Here is a 16,831-nt window from a genome sequence, read left to right on the forward strand (position 1 = left end):
CAGTCAGATCCAGACTGCGGTCTGAGGAGGACAAGGGTCCACGGAGCTGCGCCTGCCCCACGTGTGGCAGCCTCCTAAGAAAGAGACATTGAAAGGAAGTGTTTTGCAGTGAGTGAGAAACGAAGTCATAGCAAAAGGAGAGGAAACCAGAAGGAGTTCTGTCCTGTGAGAGGCTGCCTCCTTCTGAAGCGCAGGAATACCGGTGGCCAGAATACCGAGGGAGTAAGGATCTCTACGCGTTACTGCAGAGACTGGCAGGACAGTCAATTCTACGTTGGCTGCCTGATCTTTATACACAGGAGACACAGTGGCAACTTGTGGGGGCCAGGGCGTCTCTAGGGTCCCTATAAAAAGCCTCAGGCCATCAGTCATACGTGTTTTGTTCTATCCGACCACGAGGAACAATGAGAAGAATAATAACAGTGAGGACCTTATTAGAGCTTATGCAAGTAGGGACCTACTGTGTTACTGTGCGCAAAGGAAGGCTATTGAATTCCACCTGGACAAGGGGACTCTGGATTTGCCTTCAGACCGGCCGGACTCTGCCTGCCCTGTGATCCGGTGCCCTGGACTGTGGACACTGAAGCCCTCAGTAAAGGTAAAGAGACTGCAACCTTGTGTCCTCGTTATTCACTGCGCCTTGCATCATCCACCACCACCATCTACACCTCTGGGAAGCCCTGGGGATACACTTCACCTGTGGGAAGGTATACCATCTAGCTGCCATAACATCACCCCAGCAGACCCCTAAGCAGCGTCAGTCACCCTGACCGAATACAACAGGTGGCGTCACGAACATTTCCCCATATATATAACTCTTTTACTGGACGCCCCTGAGGGCCACGGACCGGGTCAGCCACCGTGACATCCCCCGAACCGAAGGACCCGGTGCCGAGTACCCCATTGCCCTAATGTGGGGGGGGCGCTACATTACCATATTTTTATATCAGCACCATTTTTTTGAAACATTTTTTTTTCTGATAGGAAGTTGGAAGGATTAAAGTTTGATCAGCAAATTCTCAATTTTCCAACAAATGTACAAAACCTATTTTTGTAGGGACCACAATCACAATTGAAGTGACTGAGGGCCTAGATGACAGAAAATACCCAAATGTTACACCATTTTAAAAACTGCACCCCTGAAAATCCGCAAAACCACATTCAAGAAATGTATTAACCCCTAAAGCCCCGAGGGTGGTTTGCACGTTAATGACCGGGCCAATTTTTACAATTCTGACCACTGTCCCTTTATGAGGTTATAACTCTGGAACGCTTCAACGGATCTTGGCGATTCTGACATTGTTTTCTCGTGACATATTGTACTTCATGATAGTGGTAAAATTTCTTCGATATAACTTGCGTTTATTTGTGAAAAAAACGGAAATTTGGCGAAAATTTAGAAAATTTCGCAATTTTCCAACTTCCACAAAGATTATTTTTTAGCCCCCAGTTTTGTATTTTTAAATTGGAATCGATATTGCTTTAAGTAGAAATTGCTAATATTAATCATGTAGTACTTAAAAGAAGACAATTTATTTATGAATAGCGTTAAAAACCACCAACCTGTGGTAAAACCCAAAAAAAAAAAAAAAAAAACACAACAAAAAAAACACCATGAAAAACTGGCGTGGGGAAAATCTGGTGACCCTACACTTCGTCTATGCTATGAACTGCCTATCTGCGGGGGTTGGCGCCCTATGGGATGCGTTTTGGCGCCCCCGCTCCACGTAGGCTGTCCCTGGGTAACCCTGATCTACCCGTTGGGCCCCTCTACCCACACATTGAATTGCTGAAGGTCCCCTAAGGGCTAAACATAGACCAATCCTGTCTCTAGGGGATCCTATACCCCACACCGTGAATATAAAAACAGACTGAGAACATGAAAACAAGGCTGTTGACGGCAATTATGGAATGGCTCAAGTTATTCTCTCCCAATTGGAGTGATATCAAACAGCGGCTTGCTGATACATAATTTCCAAACCAATGTCAATGCTTTTCTGGCTTACAGTAACCATATGGAAAACAGCCATTACAAAATCTTACTAACACCTCCCATCAGGGATGTCATGCACTGATCTATATAATGATTAATACTTATCACAGTATAAGATGCCGCCCGCCCTGTGCAGCCTCAACGCGTTTCGCCTCTCTGGCTCATCAGGAGGCTCGATTCAATGCCATGTGTCTCGATAATATATGATGCTCACTTTTGTATTTTCCCAAGGGTAACAGTTGACATTGGACCCCAAAAGTTGATGTCCAATTTGTCCTGAGTACGCTGATACCCCATTTGAGGGGGGAACCACCGTTTGGGCGCATGACAGAGCTCGGAAGAGAAGGAGCACCATTTGGAATGCAGACTTAGATGGATTGGTCTGCAGGCATCACGTTGCATTTGCAGAGCCCCTGATGTACCCAAACAGTAGAAACCCCCCATAAGTGACCCCATATTGGAAACTAGACCTCCCAAGGAACTTGTCTAGATGTGCTGTGAGAACTTTGAACCCCCAAGTGTTTCACTACAGTTTACAACGCAGAGCCGTGAAAATAAAAAATATTTTTTTTCCCACAAAAATGATTTTTAGCCCCCCAAATTTTTATTTTCCCAAGAGAGAACTTGGACCCCAAAAGTTGTAGTCCAATTTGTCCAGAGTACGCTTATACCCCATATGTTGGGGTAAACCCCTGTTTGGGCGCACTGGAGAGCTCGGAAGGGAAGGAGCACTGTTTTACTTTTTCAACGCAGAATTGGCTGGAATTGAGATCGGACGCCATGTCGCGTTTGGAGAGCCCCTGATGTGCCTAAACAGTGGAAACTCCCCAATTCTAACTGAAACCCTAATCCCAATGGTAACCCTAACCACACCCCTACCCCTGACACACCCCTAACTCTAATCCCAACCCTGATCCCAACCATAAATGTAATCCAAACCCTAAACCTATCTTTAGCCCCAACCCTAACTTTAGCCCTAACCCTAACTTTAGCCCCAACCCTAACTTTAGCCCCAACCCTAACCCTAGCTCTAATCCTAGCCCTAACCCTAACTCTAACCCTAGCCCTAACCCTAGCTCTAACCCTAGCCCAAACCCTAACCCTAGCTCTAACCCTAGCCCTAACAGGAAAATGGAAATAATTACATTTTTTTAATTTTATTATTTTTCCCTAACTAAGGGGGTGATGAAGGGGGGTTTGATTTACTTTTATAGCGTTTTTTTATAGCGGATTTTTATGATTGGCAGCTGTCACACACTAAAAGACGCTTTTTATAGCAAAAAAGTTTTTGCGTCTCCACATTTTGAGACCTATAGTCACGTGAGTCATATGAGGTCTTGTTTTTTGCGGGACGAGTTGACGTTTTTATTGGTAACATTTTCGGGCACATGACATTTTTTGATCGCTTTTTATTCCGATTTTTGTGAGGCAGAATGACCAAAAGCCAGCTATTCATGAATTTCTTTTCGGGGGGCGTTTATACCGTTCCGCATTTGGTAAAATGGATAAAGCAGTTTTATTCTTCGGGTCAGTACGATTACAGCGATACCTCATTTATATAATTTTTTTATGTTTTGGCGCTTTTATACGATAAACGCCTTCCAGCGTTGTTATTTGCGGCTGCTTCATTCCAAACGCTGGCAAGGAAACCTGTATATTCCGGCAACGCTGGAAGGCGGGGGAGCGTCTGAACAGCGCAGTGAGCATGCCCAGGAATACCAGCTCCGCACTGTGCATAATGAATAACAGTGCGGGGCGGGGATTCAGCAACAGGGTGGCCGCACTGCCCGCACAGGCGCAGTCAGGCACCCTGGATCTGAGCTATGAAGGACAATGAAGACTGCGCCTGCGCCAGGCAGGCACGCACAGCGCAGGCGCCGGATTTAAGAAGAAACAGCGTGAAGGGGGCGGCGACCACATCCCCAGAAGAGAAGAGTGACGGCCGTTGGGAGATTCACAGAGGAGGCTTCAGACCGCCTCCAGGTCTAAGGACAGGTATTTAGGGCAAATTTTAAAACGCTTTATTGAGGGAATAACTGAATCAAAAACTAAAAGAGCCACCTTGTTAGACTGCAGCATTACTGCTGCACAAGGTGGCTCTTTTAGTTTATAACGGCTGGAGGGGGTGACAGTGGCCCTTTAATGGGCGTTTTCCAGAAAGAGCAGATGTTGCCGAGTGAACATTTTAAATTTGCCAGTGACATTGTAGTGCCCAGTACATTATGCCCAGTTTGTGCTTCTGAAGACACGCACCTGTAAATTAGGCGGGATCTCATCACTACAGAAATGCCAAACATATGGATGCTAAATGTGGTTTAGGTACACTGTGGCTCAGAAGGGAGAGGGGTATTTGGATTTGGAAGCGCTGAATTTGTTTTGGTGGGCGAGGAGCCAAAGCACTTTTCAAGAGCCTCTGTGTTGTCAGTAAAGTAGAAGCCCCCTATATTTCCATTGACAGATGATGAAACTGAGGACTTCCTTTTTCATATGGATAGAGTTGAAGCCTTTATTGTGAACATTTTACATAGCATTTGGGACGATGTGCACAAAACTGTGGCCGACCGCACTTATGTATGCCTAAAAAGACGAACACCGCCTGATCAGAGGCCAGACGACATCCACAGTGCCTCCATCTACCTCATTATAGGGAAACTTCCTCCCGGGGTTCCATCTGAATCACATATTTCAGAGATTTACATGGAAACCCTTGTGCAAGCGCTCAGCGTAGAGTGCAGGATAAATGTGAGCTGAGCCTTACTGCCATCTTTGGGAGACAGAATTAACAAATCAACAGCAGGAGGAGAATTGGTTTTATGTATTTTTTACTTTGTTCCTCTTGCTATATAAGTGATAAGATGACTTTAATCTTCGGGTCGGTGTGATTACAGCAATTCCAGATTTATACAGTTTTTTTGTTTAGCTACTGTCACACAAAAGACACTTTTTATGCAAAATAAAGTTTTGGATCATCATACTTTGAGAGCTATCATTTTTCTAGATTTCTGCTGACAGTTACTTTTTGCGCGATGAGTGGCCGTTTTAATTGGTTCCATTTTTGAGCACATAACGTTTTTTGATCGCTTTCTAGGAAGCAGAATGAACAAAAAACAGCAATTCAGGATTGTCTTTTTTAATTCCATTCTAAGTGTGGTGAAAGCAGGCTCGGACTGGCCCATAGGGGAACAGGGGAATCCCCTGGTGGGCCCCTGTGCAGAACTGGGCCCCCAAACCCAATATATGGGTAGGATATGGCATAATTCACATGATTTACTCTGTACAGAAAAAAGCTGTATCTCATCATTCTTTAACCAAACTGCCCAGTTTATTATTATATAAAGATATAGGTAAATTTGTGAACGAAGGTAGTATAATATTTGCATGCTGGTAAAAAGTGGGCCCCCAAAGTCATTGTTACTGGTGGGCCCTTGGCACCCCAGTCCGACACTGGGTGAAAGTAATAATGCAGCTTTATTCTTCGGGTCAGGACAATTACAGCAATACCACATTTTGAACATTTTTTTAACGTTTTGCTGGTTTTACACAGTAAACAAATTTTATAGAAAAAAATACCGTTTTTGTTTTTGCATTGTTGCATTCTGAGAGCGCTAACTTTTTTTTTTTTAACTTGTGAAAGGAGTCAGCTCACCCATGTCAGAGGTCCAAGGAGCGGAAGCGAGCAGTGTCGCGGGGATACACAAGAGAGCAAGAAACGTTCTAGCGTCCAGAGCTTCTTTAAGAAAATATATAGTTGACTACAATTAAAAATAAGTCATGAGACAAATATATGCCACTAGGGAAGGGTGGGGAGGACGTTTACAGGAAAAACGCGTTTCACAAAAGATTAATTAATCATTGATTAAGGAATCTTTATTGAAAAGGATTGTGTGTAAACGTCCTCACCTTCACTAGTGGCATATATTTTTTGTTTCTCATGACTTCTTTTTAATTGTAATCAAATATATATTTATTTTTAAGGAAGCTCTCGGCACTGCAACATCTGTTTATTACTTTGCTAACGGAGCTGTTAGGTGGCTTGTTTTCAGCAATAACATTTTTATTTACATTTGACTTTTTGATCACGTTTTGTTCCATTTTTTTGGGGCGGTATGATGAAAAACCATAGTTCATCATTTTTTTTTATAGGTTGGGTTGTTCCGGATGCGGGGATACCAAATATGTGTTTTTTTGATACATAAATATACCATTTTTTTTTTTTTATTTTGTTGCTTATTTTGTGGATCTGTGAATAATTCTGACAGCATTATGATGCTATCTGTCTGCTGTCCGTTTTTCACTCACTGATAAATTAGAAAAGACGGAGAAAATTTTTTATTTTCTCCTTATCAGTGGAAAAAGCTGATGGCCATACTCCAACCAAAATCACTGGTGAAACCTGAACGGTTTTTCTTGTACATCTAAAAGTTGACGTCTGAATGAAGCTTTAGGCCTCATTCACACCTTAATATTTTTCATGTACGATGTGGACAGATTTTTTTTTATCAGACTTTGATTAGAGTGACTTCAATTTTTCTCGTACATGGGAGAATATAAAAAAAAAAAAAAAAAAAACTCACATTCTCAACCTTCTCCATTCTGACAAACTGTGAAAATCAGACCACACTCTGATGGCAACTGAGTGATGTCTGATTTTTTTCACAGAACCATCGACTTGCATTGCCGATTTTGATCAGATTAAAATCAAACATGTCTCCAAAATTTTGTGCAGACCATTCCATCCGCAAAAAATCATGGACATGGAAATGGTCTCATAGACTGTCATACGCATGAGTACTAACCATGAGAACCACGGATAACACTCGTACGAGAAAAATGGACGTCTGAATGAGGCCTTATATAGAGTATCTGTCTTTCATAGAGGTGCAGGATGCATCTTTTATGCGTGCCAAGAATTAGGGGTGCAGAACATTCTTCTTCTGTCTTCCAGATAGACACCATCTCCGTATATCATAACAACCACTGATATATTTACATTGTCGATTTATTAAAGTCAAGTACAATCAGTGCAGAGGAGTATTCCATCATCAGAACATTGAAGTCTCAGCCTGTTCAGCACATTTCACCAGCCCTGGGCAGACCGGGTACAGACCTGGTGTATGGTACTACAACCATTTATCAGGAGTCCTAAATGAATCCCAAATCCAGCTCCATTCTAGCATGTGCAGTACCTAGGCTCACTGGTAGGTGGAGGTAGAGAGCGAGGTGGTTCGCATTTGCCACTGGTAAGAATACATTTCTTTATGTATATAAAAATATAAGCTTTGTCCTGTGCAACCAGGATATAGCAAAACATGGAATTGGACCAGTTACTTGTTCCTTTAAAAGTAAAAAGACCAGATATAAGCAATGCACTGAAATTAAAAAGACTTAAGCTCATTCTTTTCCCAGTTTACTTTCTTGGGTAAAAAATGACACACTAAAAGAACATTAAAAGTTCTTCTGGAACCCAGAGTATAAGGACACAAGATGGACATAACATTATGTGTACATAATTCTGGAACTGCATATTGGAAAGGAGCATTGCATTACTAGATCGGTAGCTACATGCCTCTTGTAATACGGTGGAGGTTGCACAGCCATCATGTGCTCATTTCTAAAATCCCTGCTTCCACCACCATATGCGACTAGTAGAACATGCAAGATAACAAGGTATGAAGAAGGCCATGCGGTCTCCTCCTGCCCCCCATTAGTCAAGTCAGTGCAAAGTGACGTCTTCAGTTTTTCTGGTCAGTCACGTGATACAGATTCAGTTTTAAGGCTTCTTGGCTTCAGTTGTCCTTTGGAAAGAAACAACACCCCTCTCCACCACCTGGTTCAAGCCAAGTCTCCGCAACTGTTCAACCAGGTTTATACTAAAGATACTTTTTTGTGCAGTGCCAGAATTTGGTGTCTCATTCGCTGGAGCGTTGTCCACAACAGATCTTCCAAAGCCTAGCCTTCTTAAAGTTCTACCCCAACCTAACTGGAAGATAGGTGGGTATGCAAGGGTTGCAGGTGGCTGAACTCCAGCTTCAGCTGAGGTTTTGCTGCTGGGTTCTGCAGAGGCAGATATGCCACGCTCTTTAAGGAGGGTAACTAATCCCAAGGGGGTACTACGTCCAGAGTCAGGCTGGTCATTCCTTGGTGGGACATAGGTCGCCACTGGATCTTCTTTGTGAGGTTCAAGATTTAAGGAACTCAAGCTCTCAAAGCTTCCACATGAGGAACGAACTGTACGAAGACTGGAAGAAGACAAAAGAAAACCATGATGAGGAACATAGGAAGTCTATATTGTTTGATCATAAGCCAAGTGCCTTCACATGGTGACACCTATATGACCTTCTCTAACCATTAATACTCAAGACAGAACTTCTGTTCTATACTATAAGTGCTGGCCATTTTGGCCCCTGAAACAAATGAAAACGTGAGTGTGCTAACAGTAAGAGGCATAAGCCACCATGGTGGACTAGAACGTCACAGTATCACACTGGGGCAAGCCCTTGTCTTAGATTCACTGGTCTCAGATTTCCTTCTGACATTCTGGCACAATGTTGCAGGTGAAATTTGTGGTCTAGACTGAGCCTTCACCATTCAGGCAATGTAAAAAAGTGCCCCTTTCCCCCAGCTAAAGCTTAAAAGATCCCAGACCAGTGAATAAACACAAGGCTTTCCTGTTCCTCCAAAAGGAGAAAAATCGGTTAATGAAGTCAGATGCAAGGGTTAGCGCATGCAAAAACATCATGGAAACAGTTAAGGGTTAAAGAGAGAAAGCCTTTTCTGCCACTCCAACTCAGGGTTCTTCTATTAAAGGAGCAGTCTAGGCAAAACCGATGCCTGGTATTACACCTAGTGCAGGACTGAGGGCAGAGCATGACGCACGGTTCTGAAGAACACAGGATGATCTCGCTCATGCTTAGCCCTCCAAGCCGAGCACTCGGAATCCCACAGAGTATCTGTTTTACCCCAAATGTTCCTTTTCCTCCCACAGACCTGTGACTTCCTCTAACCATCACCATTAAAATGGGTCTGAGCTTTCAGCAAGTTTCTTCATTTTATCAGTTTTTGTTGTGAAACGCGTTGTGGGGGAGACGTGACGCCTCTGCAGTAAATATAGGATTTTAATGCCATTGGATGTACTAATACACCTCTGGGTCAGAATGCCCGTACTACCCAACAGTCCAGTACGGGCCAGACCATAGAGGGAAGTGGTATACACTAACCTTGCATTTTAAAAGGGGGCGTTTTTGTTCATTTTAGGAACATTCCTGGGTGAAGACCAGGGTGACGCATTAATAAACCCAACATTTGGGATTCATTGGCAAGTATACATACTATCTCCGGTGAGGATCACTTTAATAAATAACAGTATAGAAGGGGCTTAGCCAATCAAAACCAGAAGTTACCTGTGTAGTCCGATGTTTTAGTTGTCTGACAACTCCAATGGCGCCCACCAACCTGCCCCTAGTTCACCATATAACTGTGGGAAGGGAAGCTGTGACTGAAGCCCTACAAGACTCTGTTTACTCTGGGCCTTATACATTAATCAGATACTATTCAGTGGCATTCGTCACCCATGAGGTCCCGCTGTATTTAGATCATACTTTACGTATAGATTTCTTACTAGCATGGTCTGTTATGCCACTCCATGCTTTTCATTTCCAGTATATTGAAACATGCTGGTTAATGGAGGCAAAAGGGCCCTTTGTCAGCCGCCACCACGCAAATGTATCCGCCCCCCCCAGACAAATTTGGGTCCACGCTGAGTTTTGTGATGGGCCCTATGATTTCTATAGATACACAGCTTTTTAACAGTCACTTATGATCTGTCTAGAACAAATGAACCCTGAGAAGGAGTCATACAATTTGCAGTAACCTAGTTCAAGATAACTCCGTGACCAGACGTGTCCCCAGCCATTATAAATCATTTCCTTAGCTGGTGTCTATAGGTGAATGAGGTCTTGCGGGCGCTGGTGATATCCATCCTAGGAATTTCAACACTACCAGCTGTTGCATGCAAAGCATCCTTTATGGTGTCAATTCAGAACATTAATACTGGTCCTCAGGATCGGATAGGACAAGGACCGTGCACTACGTCGGTTCTGTTTGGTCACTGAGTCACCCTTAAGAGACAAGAAGGTCAGTGCCAACTGGGCTACCTGATGCTTTGCGGTGTTGTCTGACCCTGCACTCAGACGCCTCTCAGAAAGTCAAGCAATGGAAAAAGAACTTCCACCAGGACTTGAAGTGCCAGTGCCTAGAACCGTGAGGATGGAAAATGGACATAAATGAGGGACAGGGAGGAAACAGTGAGTGGCACAGGAAGAAATGTAGCAGATGGCAATGCGGCATCCATTCACCGGCAGCTGGAAAGGAACAAGTTAACCGTGTAAAACATGCAGATGACATTGGGATTTATATCAGAGAGTGCCGAGATGAGGTTTCGATCAGTCATTTCTTAGCTAGACCTATGATGAAGGAAGCCATTTTAGGGCTATTACACAGCATATGTTAAATAGAGGGGACTCAGACATTTCTTCAACTTGGGACTAGTGATGAGCGAACGTGATCTGATGATGTGTTATCCAAGCCAGCACATATGATAAACAAGGGTCTTCAGTGTCCTTCGAGTCCCCGCGACTGCATGTCTTGCGCCGGTTACACAGTCGCAATACATGCAGGGATTGCCTAAGAGCCGCGGGGATTCAAACACATTATTCGAGAACACCTCATCGGAGAACGTTCGCTCATCACTACTTGGCACAAGTCTGCAATGAATGGTTAAAAATAGTAATTGGATTATCCAGTGATTGGATGATGTTCTGCACTGAGGCCTAATCCACAAATGTATGAGGTCAGTGATGGCGCAGTACAAGAAGAGAATTTTAACGTTAATTTTTTTCAAGTAACAGAATCGCATGATGTTTCCTGTTACTTTTATGAAGACTCTTGCCTCCAAGTTGAAATAGACACCGTAAAGTGAATGAGCTGGATCCACAGCCATGGGTGTGCAGATCTTCGCTCATCTCACACAAGGTTTTTTATAGAGCGCCTATGCCGCCATACTAAGCATATACATACAGGGAGAGGACATATGAAAATAGTGGAGAGACAGACAAGTGCAAACCATGAAAAACCCACCTGGATGTGACCCGCGTAATGTCCTGCAGAGGGTGCGACATGCGACATGTGGTTATAGTGAAGGTAGACGGAGTCTGGGGGAGGTTGTTAGCAGAACGGAACACTGAAACATACAAATCATCTACGTATTACAGACGTACAAGATGGGAGCCACATCCAGGGGCAGCACTACTTCTATGGAGACATCCGGTCCAGCACTGAGACTCTACCACTGCTCCCAGTGTATTTTACTGTCTGCAGCAATGACGCCATTTGGCCATTTTAACAATGCTGCAAAAAAAAAAAATCTCGGAGCTCAGTGCCTCTGAGCGGCTCGTGCCAACAGTTCTAGTATAGCCATTGAGCTCACTGATTGGCTGTAGCACTGTTGACACGACTTCAGCGCTGCAGTCAATAACAAGACACCAGAAGCAGACTCAGCGCTGGACTACAGGAGGGTGAGTAATGCACATCTTGCCTTTTCTAAAAGTAAACTGCCTGGGGACAGGAGTTTTCTGCAACTGGTCAATGCCTTTAGAAATCAGTTCCCAAATATGTGTCACCTTCCCCATGGAGTCAAAGCTATACCCCAGTCAAAAGAAGAGCCATATAGATCCCTGTAAGAAAGAGTTTACCACATATATGACACGCTCCATTCTGACCTACTGGGAGTTAAAGAAACTCACACTTGTGTCCGGTTTCCATACATTTCCATAGTGAGGAAAAATATCTGCATCCATACTCACTGTTATTTGGTTTGTTTTTGGTTGGAGTGGATGTAGAAAAGGCTTCAAAAGTTATAGGCTCCAGGTCATCCTCCTCAAAGTCATTGAGATTGTAGACATCTTCAACGTCAATGTCTAATTCTTGGAAGTCTTTGGTTAGCACACCGGGGCGAGGATCCAGAATGCCACCTAAATTGGGCTTAGCCAACTTCTGCCAGTGCAGCAGGGTTGCCGAGCCTAGATATAAAGCATACAGTAAGTCATACTTGACATTGTTGCAGAGTGATTTGATAAGACAAATTGGCTCAGGTATATTCTCACCTTCTATAGGCTTGACGATCTGCAACTTCTCCGGTAGGTAGGACCTTGAACCCAAGGAGAAGCTTGAGCTGCCGGTTGCCTCAGAGATGCCAGAGTAATTGGTGCCAGTGGACAGGACACTTTCATTGGGGGTGAGGAACCCACTTGATGTCTCCCCATGTTGTTGCAACTTGTGTTCCCTCTGCTCGAAAAGGCTGTCAGGGGTGTGAGAGTCCTGTTGAGCGCTGAGTATCTGAAGAGCTGCAGCCAGGTCCTGGCCTCCAGGTGTACCAGGGGTCCCCAACTTCTTCCCTCCAACACTGTAAATGAATCAATTTAGATGAAGAGTTAGTGATGGACCAAATAACTTCTTGATTTCTTAAAGATTTATGGAACTGTAGCTTACACAGAAGACTCAGAGTCTGTTGGTAGTAGGGTCTGCTCCTCTTCTAGCACCATGCTGGTACCCTCTGACTCACAGAAGCTCATTGGTGGAGTTCCAACACGACTGGGGGCAGCTGATGGTCTCTGAGATGGAGCTCGAGAGCCTGGTACAGATCTGATCCTCACCACTTGGTTGGCAGCTTTAACTGTCTCAAACACTCGCTTGTAGCTCCTGCATAGGTGAGGAGGTTAGAGGTCAATGATCAGAAACTCTTGACTTTACTGTAATGTAAACATACAAGGACATCAAATGAGGGGTCTTCTAGGTGTTTCTAGTAGTGGTGCTGCAATGTAAGCGTGGGGGATCAATGACAGCATATTTTGTACACTGTTCTGAGAAGACCCGCTTATTGAATGAGTCAGGCACGTACTTGAGCTCGGAAGAGGCATCAATGCCTTTTCTCATGGTTCCTTCAATCTCCGCAGCCAAGGAATCCTATGGAGAAGAAACACATTTAGGACTTTCGGATTAAGGTCCTGCAAAGCTGAGAAATTGTAGATGGTCACGCCTGCTGCTTACCAGGGGAAAGATGTTCAAGGTGCTGTATCTGCTGATGGTACTGTTAGGAAGGCTTCGGTTTCGTTGGTTCTTTAACTCTTCCTGGGCTTCATGTAACATGTCCTGGCATTCTTTGTGTTTCTCCTGCAGATCTTGAAGCTACAAGAAAATAATTATTTTGAAATCACCATCCCATGATTAAAGAGGGCATGGCACATCATCTGACATATCTATCCTATATAATAATTCTGGAGAAACTTTTGTAGGGTTTTACTTTGTAAGGTTCTTCTGTCATCCCTTATGGAAATGTATCAACACATTAAAAACTGGGCACTTTTACTTTGTCAATAGCTAGTGTGCGTCCCTCACATTCTGATACCGTCCGTCCAGTACGGACTGTCAGCTGATTTTTTGGTGGGATAAGTCATTCTATTCACTTGGGACAACTTCGTAATTATACCAAATACACAGTCAAACGAGCAGGGTCATAGCATAGTGGGGCAGTTGGGCACTTGTCATGGGTGCCAGAAGGACTCAGCGACTACACTGCATTAGTACACTGGGTTATGGCTAGTATGGGGCTAGTATGTTCTTCTCTGAACAGTATACGCTTTCCTGGAATAGTCCTTACACCATTGGCCTGATTTCATGCATTCAGCTGTACTTGCCTCGGTTTTCAGCCTGCATTCTCGCTCCTTCACAGCTGCCAGATGTTGCTGCAGTTCTTCATTCTCTGCAGAGATCTAAAAAGTCAGATAGAGGAATAAATAAATCAGCTAATCACTAACAACAAGGGGTAGAGCTTATATTAAATGGGATGTTCCCAACATTAGAAGGCATATTGTTAGCAAGTGCTAGAAGTTACTGATCAGTGGGCTTCAGTCTCTTGGCAGGGAAGGGAAGGAAGTGGCAATCTGTGAAGGAGCCTGAAGATTGCCCCCGTTCCCAACACCAGCTCTCATCGGGAAGCAACGGCTTGTCTTCTATACCCCTTTATAGAATGGTGCTCCAGAATACAGTCTCCTATTATTCCTGTGTCTTACAGACCAATAAGTGGATCGTACTTACACTGCGGCACTTTTGCTGTAGATTTACGATCTGTGCCAGGAGCTGGCTGATCTCCTCCTGCTGCCGGGCTGCATCCTCTCCTCTTCGTGCCAGCTCTTCTGCCAGCAATGCCACTTGTCTGCTGGCTTCAGCTAAAAACAGAGCAAAATGGTTTTATACTGAAGCAAAAAAAATAAGCAACCGCCTTACTCCAGATCCAAAGCATATCAAGGGAACTAAGTAAAAATCCATGCTGGCCCGGCACTTCTCTCCTTCCCCTTAAGGGAAAATTCCCATATTACATACTTCCAGCAGTGGGTCTTAGCCACAATCCCACTGTCCCAGGCAGCTGTCAAGTGTCAGCACTAGTGACACAAGAGAATAGATACTACACTGAGTGTGGGCGACACCACAAGAACGTGGATATTTGACAATGTCATAAGTCGGCCATTTTGTTATTGACATTACCATGAACGTGGTTAAAGTGTAACATAAATGGCAAGTCGACATAGGACTGATGTCTGGGTGTCCTAAAATGTTTTATGGAAACTTACAGAATTGTTCGACACAGTCCAGCATCAAGGACCCCTCCTGATCCTCGTAATCGTTGGTGGCTTCAAGTATGTGATCGGCCTGAGGAAGGAAACATAGCAACTGTGAGACATCACCTACAGGTCGCAGATTTTCTACATAGCATCTCCTTGTGGCTGACAGCATGTACAGCACCTTCAGGAACCACACAACAATAGTACCTCTAGTCAGCTGGTACCGTGCTCCGAACCAGGAGCACATATCCAGAACTGCTGACAAGGCATCTACAGGCTGCAGACGCCATGCAACATTAGTACCTCTAGTCAACTGGTACCATGTTCCAAACCAGGAGCACACATCCAGATCTGCTGACATGGCCCCTGCAGGCTGCCCAACCCCACATAGCACCAACATTGCCCCAGCCGTACAGCTCACCTCACTGCGCATCTTCTGGTTCTCATCTTCCAGGCTCTTCAGCTTCTGCTCCAGGGTATCCAGCTGGATGCTTTGTTGTAGGCAAAAGGAAGACTGATTCCTCCGCAACCTATCAAGAAAAGAGAGGAGACCCGTGAAGACACTGATATGCAGGACGGTGCTCCTGTCCGGAAAATTTATAAATGAAAAGTCCTTACGGGGTAGCAGTGACAGACACCGGTTCACTGTCCGAGTTGCTGGTATAGAGGTGAAGAAGATCTTCCCGCATTGAGATGTCATGTCGCAGCTGAAAGACCTGAAACCGCACCAACAAAACATAGGTGAGGTCAGAAAACCATGGCAGCTTTTTATCAGAAGCATGCATGATCTGTTATACCTGACTGACATTTTTATTTCCTTTACCTCCTCTTTGGCAGCCTCCAGCTGTTCCTCTAAGAAATCATTTCTTGAGGTCAGTTCCTGATTTTGTTTTAGAAGAGACTGTCCAATGCGAGCGGCCAGCTCCAGGTCTCGCTCTTTCTAAAAATGAAGAAAGAAAGAGAAAACTGTTACATTTTGACAAAACTAGGAAATACAGGTCAAAAGGAACTGGCCAAGGAGCTCAGACAGAATTGTGGCAAGGCACAGATCTGGCCAAGGTTACCACAGAATTTCTGCAGTACTCAAGGTTCTTAAGAGCACAGTGGCCTCCATAATCCTTAAATGGAAGAAGTTTGGGACCACCAGAAGTCTTCCTAGACCTGGCCGTCCAGCCAAACAGAACAATCATGGGAGAAGAGCCTTGGTGAGAGGTAAAGAAGAACCCCAAGATCACTGTGGCTGAGCTCCAGAGATGCAGTAGGGAGATGGGAGAAAGTTCCATAAAATCAACTATCACTGCAGCCCTCCACCAGTCGGGCCTTTATGGCAGAGTGGCCCGATGGAAACCTCTGGCTGCCATTGAAGGAAACATGAATGCGGCCAAGTACAGAGATATCCTGGATGAAAATTTCTTCCAGAGTGCTTTGGACCTCAGACTTGGCCGAAGGTTCACCTTCCAACAAGACAATGACCCTAAGCACACAGCTAAAATAACAAAGGAGTGGCTTCAGAACAACTCTGTGACCATTCTTGACTGGCCCAGACAGAGCACTGACCTAAACCCAATTGAGCATCTCTGGAAAGACCTGAAAATGGCTGTCCACCAACGTTCACCATCCAACCTGATGGAACTGGAGAGGATCTGCTAGGAAGGATGGCAGAGGATCCCCAAATCCAGGTGTGAAAAACTTGTTGCATCATTCCCAAGAAGACTCAGGACTGTACTAGCTCAAAAGGGTTCTTCTACTCAATACTGAGCAAAGGGTCTGAATACTGATGGCCATGTGATATTTCAGTTTTTCATTTTTAATAAATTTGCAAAAATTTCTACATTTCTGTTTTTTTTCAGTCAAGATGGTATGCAGAGTGTACGTTAATGAGAAAAAAAAAAAAGATCTTTTTTGAATTTATCAAATGGCTGCAATGAAACAAAGAGTGAGAAATGTAAAGTGGTCTGAATACTTTCCGTACCCACTGTATATTATGAAGTGATGGTGTATTATACCCTTCAATGCAAGTGAAGTCAGCGCTCTTAGGGAGCCTTATTCCACGGTTTGCTGTGGAGCCCTTTAAATCTCCTTGTATCACTCGGCTACTTTAATTCCTACGTAACAGCCCAGTATTCTTCCATGTTTGAGACTCTGGCACTATGTATATGCCGAC

The 16,831-nt window shown here is 44.2% G+C and overlaps 1 protein-coding gene across 5 annotated transcripts in view; it reads right to left on the reverse strand.

The window, feature by feature from the left end:
- Positions 1-5,442: 5,442 nt before the first annotated feature.
- The window catches only part of LOC143765620 (trafficking kinesin-binding protein 1-like), a 109,266-nt gene continuing 97,877 nt past the window's right edge, over positions 5,443-16,831 (reverse strand). For 3 of the 5 annotated variants that reach the window (XM_077252465.1, XM_077252464.1, XM_077252466.1), the window contains 13 exons: positions 15,491-15,607; positions 15,286-15,383; positions 15,089-15,197; positions 14,677-14,755; positions 14,144-14,274; positions 13,744-13,818; positions 13,097-13,234; positions 12,948-13,012; positions 12,539-12,748; positions 12,154-12,452; positions 11,854-12,069; positions 11,129-11,231; positions 5,443-8,232 (listed from right to left, as the gene is read on the reverse strand). In XM_077252465.1, coding sequence (XP_077108580.1) covers positions 7,764-8,232; positions 11,129-11,231; positions 11,854-12,069; positions 12,154-12,452; positions 12,539-12,748; positions 12,948-13,012; positions 13,097-13,234; positions 13,744-13,818; positions 14,144-14,274; positions 14,677-14,755; positions 15,089-15,197; positions 15,286-15,383; positions 15,491-15,607 — 2,109 coding nt within the window. In that variant the 3' untranslated portion in view covers positions 5,443-7,763. Of the gene's footprint in view, positions 8,233-10,146; positions 10,245-11,128; positions 11,232-11,853; positions 12,070-12,153; positions 12,453-12,538; positions 12,749-12,947; positions 13,013-13,096; positions 13,235-13,743; positions 13,819-14,143; positions 14,275-14,676; positions 14,756-15,088; positions 15,198-15,285; positions 15,384-15,490; positions 15,608-16,831 lie in introns of all 5 variants that reach the window. The other 2 variants (XM_077252467.1, XM_077252468.1) reach the window with 2 other exon arrangements.

Source organism: Ranitomeya variabilis, chromosome 4 (genome assembly GCF_051348905.1).
Source record: "Ranitomeya variabilis isolate aRanVar5 chromosome 4, aRanVar5.hap1, whole genome shotgun sequence".
In the NCBI taxonomy this organism is placed as follows: domain Eukaryota; kingdom Metazoa; phylum Chordata; class Amphibia; order Anura; family Dendrobatidae; genus Ranitomeya; species Ranitomeya variabilis.